The sequence below is a fragment of the Beta vulgaris genome, chromosome 7 (assembly GCF_026745355.1).
Source record: "Beta vulgaris subsp. vulgaris cultivar EL10 chromosome 7, EL10.2, whole genome shotgun sequence".
Taxonomy (NCBI): Eukaryota; Viridiplantae; Streptophyta; class Magnoliopsida; order Caryophyllales; family Amaranthaceae; genus Beta; species Beta vulgaris.
In genome coordinates, this window is record NC_079208.1 from 19,735 (window position 1) to 29,459 (window position 9,725).

The 9,725-nt window shown below is 37.1% G+C and overlaps 3 protein-coding genes across 3 annotated transcripts; all 3 read right to left on the minus strand.

Annotated features, from left to right (window-relative positions):
- Nucleotides 1-296: 296 nt before the first annotated feature.
- LOC104898106 (calcium-binding protein CML42) lies at nucleotides 297-1,559 on the minus strand. The gene has a single exon (XM_010685119.4). It carries the CDS (start codon nucleotides 1,200-1,202, stop codon nucleotides 468-470), a length of 735 nt encoding a protein of 244 aa, XP_010683421.2. The 5' UTR covers nucleotides 1,203-1,559; the 3' UTR covers nucleotides 297-467.
- Nucleotides 1,560-5,527: 3,968 nt separating this feature from the next.
- On the minus strand, nucleotides 5,528-8,055 carry LOC104898107 (uncharacterized). Its single transcript, XM_010685120.4, has one exon. It carries the CDS (start codon nucleotides 7,851-7,853, stop codon nucleotides 7,272-7,274), a length of 582 nt encoding a protein of 193 aa, XP_010683422.2. The 5' UTR covers nucleotides 7,854-8,055; the 3' UTR covers nucleotides 5,528-7,271.
- On the minus strand, nucleotides 5,682-6,525 carry LOC125491556 (uncharacterized). The gene is made up of 2 exons (XM_048633878.1): nucleotides 6,498-6,525; nucleotides 5,682-6,319 (listed from the first exon to the last, which is right to left on the minus strand). The coding sequence occupies exons 1-2, from the start codon at nucleotides 6,523-6,525 to the stop codon at nucleotides 5,682-5,684; spliced, it is 666 nt and encodes a 221-aa protein (XP_048489835.1).
- Nucleotides 8,056-9,725: the final 1,670 nt, after the last annotated feature.

Sequence of the window (9,725 nt, forward strand, 5' to 3'; positions counted from 1 at the left end):
TTAAAATGACGAATGTACATCAAGAAGCTACATTGGATCTTGGGTAGCACGTCCCTGACTATTCCCCTAAAAATATTAACACAAAAAAGTGTGCGCCTCTAAAAGTGTAGGTTTCTCGACTTATTACTTTCTGTTTAGACTTCAAGAGTCCCACTTGATTATGAGTATAATTTGTGATTAAATTGATATAACAATTGATAACTCAAACACTTTTTCACTCAACTTATTCACTTTTCATATTCTATTTTCCGAAACCAAGCAAAAGCACCAAGCCATGCTTCACAATTAGAGACTAATTGCTACAATAACTATACTAGTATATTGAAAGGCGTTTTGAAACAAGTAATCCACATAGAATACAATAATGAAGACAAAGATTACAATAGCAAAAGGTTTAAAGAGAATGAGACGATAATAGAAGATGAAGAAAAGCAGAAGTGAAAGAAGAAGAAAGAATTGAGTATTGACTATGAAGGGAAGAGAAGGATACGGGACATCATGTGCTTGAATTCGAAGAAATCAACGCGACCATCATGGTTTTGGTCGAAGGAGGAGATCATGAGTTGAATGTGGTGGAGCTCTTGCTGAGCCTCAGGGAATCCGAGCTTTGAGAGTACTTGCTGAAGTTCAGTGGCAGAGATGTATCCATCTCCGTTGGAGTCAAACACTTTGAAAGCTTCCGTCAGATCAGACTCAACCTGCTGATGCTGATGCTGATGCTGATGCTGATGCTGTTGCTGTTGCTGTTGCTGTTGCTGTTGCTGTTGCTGTTGCGGATCATGATCTTCATCATGATCATGATCAATATCATAGAAGATGGCGTTGTTCAATGAGTTATGAAGGGACTGGAAGTCTTCAAAGGCCAGTCCTTTGTACCCAGGTTTTATGAAGGAGGTAACAATAGAGTTGAGCTCTTCATCTTCATCTTCATCGCCATCTTCATCAAGGCCCAGTAACACAAGTGCTTGTCTGATCTCATCCATGCTGATTAGCCCATCTCCGTTCTTGTCAAAAAGGTCAAACACCCGCCTCAGCCTTAAAGAATTCAAGCTCCCACTTCGTAGCTTAAATGATCGTGATGATGACCACTTTTTCCTGCTCAATCGCTGCTTCCCCATTACATCTATATCTACTTGTATTATCTTTTCTTCTTTTACTCCTCCTTTCTTCAACTCAACCATTTCATCTCTTATTTCTCCCATCTTACTACACACTATACTCAGATTTCTTTTGTGATCTCAACTTTCAACTTTACTTCTTTTCGACTATTTTTATTGCTTCACTCGATCCAGATTCAAAGACCAACACTAGAGACTGGAGAGGAGCTGGCTAATATGGGCTTTATTTTTATTTTAATCTTAATAGAAACTAAATTACTGGTTTAACCTTTTCCCCCTCTATTATTCGCACATTCCTTCTTACTCTTCTAAGTTTTCGCTCTTGAGACTTGAGCTTCACAAGAGAGAGGCCGACAATTGACCCACGCGGTTTTCACTTTTGACGGCGTGTTGAAGCGCCATCTTCACCTGCCCCAACTCCCCAAATTCCAATTCACAATTGACCCACCATTCCCTTCAATGTCATTGACTTTTTTGTTTGAACTTTAAAACATCTTAGGCTATGTTTAGTTCATCTTATTTTTGCTTATTTCAGATCAGATCAGAAAAGATAAGTTCAGATCAGATCAGATCAGTTCAGATCATGCTTATATTTAAAAATCATTATATCTTTCATTACATATTAGTAAAAATTATAATAATTCAATATTAATAAAGTACTCATTGAGAGTATTGAGACGAATCAAACAAGACCCCACATGACTATATTTTTTCTTATATATTGAGAAAAATCTAAAAGATAAGATCATGTAATCAGATCAGTTCAGATCATATCATATCAGAAAAAAAATAAGTTCAGATCAGAGCAGATCAGATCAGATAAGTTCAGATCAGAAAATTTCAGGTGAACTAAACATAGCCTTAACCCTTGAGGGAGAATGTTCCATTTTTAATACTTGCAATTTTAGCATTTTTGACAAAATGTTGTCTCCTTTTCTCTCTCAATACATTCAGTCTTTCCCATGTCCGAACTACGGACGTCGTGGGATGCATTCTTGGGACATGTGAGGTTATTGAAAAGCAGTCACATTACTTGGAACAAATATATGGATGTCCTTACGTTCATTTCACGACAGTTTTGGATTCAATGAGAAAACAATAAATGGAGTGTTTAGAGATTTTTTGATGCAACGCAAATGGTGCCAAGTACTCGGGCTAAGTTACAAGTCATGTCGGCACCCCTAAGAACGTTTGGGGAGAAAAATATGACTGGGCCGGGAGAAGTTACAAAATGCCCGAAAACAACCAAAAATTGAAGGTTATAATACACGCTTTCGGATTTCTTGGGCCCGAACTTCAGACGCCATGGGATGCCTCCTCAGTACATTGGAAGTCATTGGAAATCAGTCACGTTGCTTGAAACAAATTTATGGATACCTTTATGTTCATTGCGGGACAATTTTAGGGTTGCACGAGAAATCAATAATGGGGCTTTTAGAGGCTTTTTGAGGCAATGCAGATGGTGCAGCACTTGGGCTAAGTTACAAGTCATGTAGACTCCCCTAAGAATGTTCTTGGAGAAAATATGACTTGGCCCGAAGAAGTCCAAATTGCCCGAAAAACAACCATAATTGAAGGTCATAATACACGCTTTTGGACTTTCCCAAGGCCTGAACTATGGATGTCGTGGGATCCCTCCTCGCGACATGGGAGGTCATTCGAAAGCAGTTACATTGCTTGGAACGAATATATGGATGCATTTACGTTCATTTCGCGACAATTTTAGGGTACACGAGAAATCAATAAATGAAGCGTTTAGAAGCTTTTTGAGGCAACGGAGATGGTGCCAAGCACTTGGTCTAAGTTACAAGTCATGAAGGCACCCCTAACAACATTTCTGGAGAAAAATTTAACTGGGCAGGGAGAAGTCCCAAAATGCCCGAAAAACAGCCAAAATTGAAGGTTATAATACACGCTTTTGGACTTTCACGGGGATCGAGCTTCGGACGCCGTGGGATGCCTCCTCAGGACATGGGAGGTCATTGAAAAGCAGTCACATTACTTGAAACGAATATATACATGCCTTTACGTTCATTGCGGGGCAATTTTAGGCTACACGAGAAATCAATAAATGGGGTGTTTAGAGACTTTTTGAGGCAACGCAGATGGTGCCAAGCACTCAGGCTAAGTTACAAGTCATGTTAGTACCCCTAAGAATGTTTCTGGAAAAAATATGAGTGGGCCCGGAGAAGTCCCACAATGCTTGAAAAATAACCGAAATTGAAGGTTATATAGTACACGCTTTTGAACATTCCCAAGGCTCGAACTACGGACATCGTGGAATGCCTCATCTGGACATGGGAGGTCATTGGAAAGCAGTCACATTGCTTGAAACGAATATATGAATGCCTTTACATTCATTTCGAGGCAATTTTGGATTTCACGAGAAATGAATAGGATGTTTAGAGGCTTTTCGAGGTAACGATAATGGAACCAAGCACTAGGGCAATGCTACAAGTCATGTCGGTACTTCTACGAATATTTTGGGGGGAAATGTTTACCGGTCCCGAAGAAGTCAAAATATACACGCTTTGGGAATTTCCAGGGCCCGAGCTCCGGACGTCGTGGGATGCCTCCTTGGGACATGGGAGGCCATTGAAAAGCAATCACATGGCTTGGAACGGATATATGGATGCATTTACGTTCATTTCAGGTCAATTTTAGCTACACGAGAAATTGATAAATGGGGAGTTTAGAGGCTTTTTGAGGCAACGCAGATGGTGCCAAGCACTTAGGCTACGATACAAGGCATGTCGGCACCCCTAAGAATGTTTCTCGAGAAAAATATGACTGGGCCGGAAGAAGTCCCAAAATGCCGGAAAAACAACCCAAATTGAAGGTTGTAATACACGCTTTCGGACTCTCCCGGGGATCGAGCTCCGGACGCCGTGGGATGTCTCCTCAGGACATAGGAGGTCATTGAAAAGCAGTCACATTGCTTGAAACAAATATATGGATGCTTTTACGTTCATTGCGGGGCTATTTTAGGTTGCACGAGAAATCAATAAATTGGGCGTTTAGAGGCTTTTTGAGGCAACGCAGATGGTGCCAAATACTTGGGCTAAGTTACAAGTCATGTAGACACAGCTAAGAATGTTTCTGGAGAAAATATGACTGGGCCTGGAGAAGTCCCACAATGCCCGAAAAACAGCCAAAATTAAAGGTTATAATACACGCTTTCAGCTCTACAACTATTAAAAACTGAATGAGGTATAAGATAACCTTCTATCTTGAATATGGTATCTTAGACCCTTAAGATCTATAATAAATTAACCATATATTCAATGACCAAACACAAAAAAAATGTTCTAAATTAAGCCCTTAAATAAGTAGGTAGAATTTTGAAAACAAATACTCACTTTGTACCCATTAGCTTCTATTATTATCAACAAATATTGCTCCAAGGGATTAGTAAGCAATGTTTGTTAGTCATTAACAAGCATTGGATCTAACTCCATCAATTACTCTTTCTTCAAATAGAAAAATTGTTCAAATATGCTTAATATTGGACTAGATGGGTGTTTCATTCATCAAGGGTTTTTATTTCTTTTTTGACAAAGATCAACATGTTAGTATAAAGGTAGGATGTACGTCTTACATTTGAAAAGAGGAGAGGGTTCTTAATCAATAACTGGAAATCAAGAAGTTAAAAAACACGAGAAAAGGTTTGTGGATTTTGAGATTTTTATTTGATCAAGAAATTGAAGAATATTGCAAAATTAATGAGCTAGGAATCGTTCATGCTCTGATACCATGTTAGAATTTGGGTTTGAACTGCATCAATGGAGTTTTGGATAAGAAAACAGTAAAGAAAGATAGAAGAGAAAGAAGAGAGAATGACATTTACATTTTACTAATTGAGTTTATTATTTACAACTCATATATTTCGGATAACTTTCTTTATTACATCAGCTACCTATTTATATTTGTACTAATAATAAGAAAATAATGGAAATTGATTACAAGACTTAGTATACTGATCTCAACTTTAAGGTAGTTATATTTAGATGGATCAAGTGATTGAATATAAATAAAAGTGAGTCACCAGATGAAATATTATATGGAAAATATGATTTTCCTCGAAAACGCTTTATTAGATTTTGATCCTAGAGCTTTTAAAAGTTATAAGATTTATGGCTTACAAATTTACAAATACAATAGGCCAAATACTACATGATTTACTTCTCCTTAGCGTTTCAAAGAGAGAAATATGCCCTACACTGGTGAATTAACTCCGATTTTGCATGTTCAGCTCTTACTTTCTTAGTTAAATTATTTTACATCTTGAAAGGGTGTCAGTTTATGCCCCTTTCAACAGGCTCTTTTTTATTTTATCTTTTTTACCATGATTATTGAACTTTTAACCTAAAAGAGAACCACCAAGAGACAAAAATATAAAAGCATGATACTAACAGCAATGTAATCAGTAATCAGCAAAAAGCAGAAAAGGTTGGTAATCTATAATTATATGACAAGAATCTAATTTTGTGTACAAAAGGAAAGTAAGAAAGTGTTGCTCCAGCAAGCGGAGTTGCAGTCTAGCAGAAAGTTGATAGGAAAAATTCAAAGTTTGTTGTGCTGCTTGCAGTCTTGGCTTTTGATATTGAGGTCCGGAAATCCAATGACAATCTGGCAATCAGAGGTAGAGACAATATGTTTATGGAATATTCCCAGGAAAGTTACCCTGCCAGGGATCCTGGTTTTGGTTTGGAGGAGAAGCTCTCCTGCGGCTATGTTGCTGATGAGGGATGTGAGGCCGGAATCAGCAAAGCGATCAACCTCAACAGTGAGAAGGCAAAGCAAAGTAGATGTAGCCCTTGCTCGAATGAGACTGGGATGAAGATGAGCTTCCCCAACTGGTTTGGCCTGAAACAACAGGACACCCTCCCCCTGGTCACTTTTGAAGCTCACATGATTGCAGTTCTGAATCAGAAGGGTGAGGTTGAGAGTGATGTTTAGCTCTATCTTTATAACTGGGAAAGAGACCCTTGGAGCTACACCTTCCAGGGAAGCAGACACCACCTGAGTCCTCGGCTCTCTAACCTTAAATACCGTTACTCCTAAGATGAACCCTACCAATATTACAGTAATCAACAAGAGTAGGATAATGGCCAGGACAACCTGACACCTCCGTCTCTGTTTTGGATCCCCACTTTCCCGAGGCTGAGGGTTCAAACTGTTCAAAGTCATGGTGTTCTCTTCTACAAAAACCATAAATCATAAATCATAAATCATAAATCATAAATGTGGTGTTATAATCTGCAGAAGTCCGCGTGGGTTATTGTTATTCATATAGGACTACCGAGCGAGCACTACTAAGTAGTACTACATAGAAAGACAGAGACCATACTTGAACAATAAATGCGACTACCAGCAAACCAGGCATTGTCCTATTGGCTATTGCCATCTCTTTCTTAGTGTGGAGACTCTATAGATGTAAATAATGCCTACCCTCTACTTGCTACTGCTTATCTAACCAACTACCCATACCACGATTTTTCTCGTTCTTTTAAAGAAGGCTGATGTGATGTTCATGTTCATGTTCATGTTCTGATAAGTGATAGTATGGTTTAGTGCACACATAACTGCACTTTCTGGATACTAAGTCGGTAAGTCCATCTCTTTGCAATAATGCCTATACAACTTCCAACAACCTTTGTTGAGGTAATTAAAGCAGAATTGATATCAGACATCAGATTCACACTCAATCGGGGTTGCTTTATAATGGAGTACGTATTCTTTTTGACCAACCATGATTTTGGTTATTTGAAATGTATTGCCACTTGAAGGCTGAAGCCAAGCATTTATTTCTCAGCTGAATATGGCAGTCCCACAATGAAATACTAAAACTAGATACTTGTAAAGCGTAAAGACCAAAGATTAAAGAGTAAAAAGAAAGATTAAAGAGTAAAGACTACTAAAAAGGAGCAGCATGTTGCTAACTATTTGGAGTAACTGTTATTTGGATAGCTAAAGAATCTGGTTTTTCTGCAAGGATTGCTTATCTTAACATAGAAGTTTTGTGGCTAGCAATTGAAAATAATTAAAGATGAGGTCCTCTGATGAAACTTGGATTACACTTTACACTAACATTTGAGAAAATAAAAAATTCCTAACCACCAATTTGAATTTCCAAAGATAGAAATGTATGAATCACGATAAACGAGTGTCGTATGTACAATCGGAGTTGGATATTGATCGAGAAGAGACGGAGATGTTGAGAGAGCAAGAGGCATAGGAGACGACATGAAGTTTGACAAAGAGAATGGTGACCTTGCCAGAGATTCGAGTACGTGTGGAAAGAGGCAGCGTACCAGAGAGCAGATCCGAAATGAGAGACTGAGAATTGGAGAAGAAGCGATCCGCCATAACAGTGAGAGTGAGGTTGATGGGAAGAGTCTGTCCGCCGGAGATCTGACCAGCTGGAATAGGAGCTTGTCCAACCACCTCACCTCTATAATCCAACAAAGCGGAGCTGTCGGTGTACTTCAAACCAACCTTATTAGGGTTTTTCACAGAGATGGAAGCGTCAAGGGAAACATTCAGACGAACTTTCACAGCAAGGGCGTCAAAAGAGACATCCATATCACGGAGGGTTACGGAGTTCACGCTCGTGATAGGTCGCTTCGCCTTAAACACAGTGGCTCCTATTATTGAAAACACCACCACTATTCCTATCACCACCGCTAACCCCACCATCCACCGCCGCCTCCTTTTCCTACGCTTATCATCCATTCTTTTTCTACAAACTACCAATCACCAACATTCAAAATTATTCTTTGCACTTTGCACCAAAAAAAAACAAAAATCAAACCTATTCATTCGGATTTCTGTTGCGCATTACTCTAAACTGCATACACTGTGTCTTATATAGACCGCTCACAGCGAAACTAGAGTTAAGAGGATTTTTTTTTGTTTTTTTTGACAGGTAAGAGGATTTTGTTATTCCATATTCACCCTTTTCTTGTTAACCAACATTTTTCCATCTATAGACTTCATTGTACCTCATTTATGCCTTATTTTTTTTTATTTTTTTTACTTATTTTCAGTTCGGTGCAGTTAGTTCCCTCTCACAATTTTCATTCAGTTCAGCTCATTTAATTTTCTCTCATGGTTTTTATTCGGTTCAGTTCAATTCATCCCGAATCAATTCAACCCAATTCAGTTCAAAAAACATAGCTTAAGGGTGTGTTCGACAACGATAGCTGTACTAGTAGCTTTTGATGTGAGAGTAGTTGTTAACTGTGGTGGTAATTGTTAGTGGTTAATGTGTAGATGTTAGTTATAAGTTGTCCAAATAGCGGTATGAAATATTGATGTTCGGTAAAATAAGTTGTTAATGTAGTTGTTTACAAATAACTAGTTAAAAACTCAAACGAAACTTTAATATATATTTATCTAAACGCTATTGTATCTTTTGACAAATACTACTTATACCACTAAAAATTACTTGTACCACTAAAAATTACTTGTACCACGACCTAACCAAACACTACAAATTTTCTTAATTAGTGTTTTGATTGAGTCAAACACTAAAAGCTACTTCAAAAGTTTTTGTCGGGCACGCCCTTAGTAGTCATGAACTCACGCTTATCACTAAAACGAGCCCAAATTTATCATTATCCGCCTTTTTTGTTCAACTTATTTTTTTATCAAATTAACTTGTGAAAACTTATTAGATCTTATTAGTATTTATTATACCTTATATTTTATAAAAGTGTCACATCTTATTTTTGTTAAATGAATAGAAGTAAAATTATGAGAGAAAAATAGTTTAGCTATATCTGTCCCCAAACGAACAAGGCATACAGATGTACTAACCAACTACTCTACAATCTTATGTTGGTCTTCATGCGAAAAAATAATATGTAAGGATAAGATAATATTTCTATTTTAAAAACAATTAAATACAAACGTATATATTAATACTCATTAAGCTAATGTTAATAATCGCAAGTCCTGCCTTTTAGTAGTACTCTTGTATTAATTTTAAAAAAAGCTCTTCAAATTTTATAACTTTCGTAGCTAACACTACTACACTATCTAATTAACTCGGTTATATTCTTACACATTGACCTATATTTCAAAAACGATATTGTATAATATTCTTGTTAAGTAATCATATATTTATATATATGTACTCTCTTGAAGACGAAAGTTATATGGATGGATAATTCATATTATAATTTACTATATAGAAATTTTAAAAGAAACTGGACGGCCATTTCCTGAGCACAATCCAAATGCCTATAAATCTTTTTTTCACTTCTCTCAAGTGCTTGATTTAACACTCCAAATTTACATTGGCAAAAAATTCGAGACGTCACCCTAGGCCAACAACTAGTTAATACATAAAGCAAAAATTCAAAGATATTGCATGAGGTGGCGGCATTTGATAACATTTGACATTTGGCACCATCTAAGATGTTATATCATCAATTAGAATCAATAAATTAATGTAATAATAAAACAGAGTCTCATATAGATATTAATACACATAACAAAGTTTCTGATAGTATTAGATTTTGATATCGAGTACAATATTATTCTATGTAAATTAAGTATAAATTTTACTGCATAAGTCAAAACTTTATAACTTTTACATCA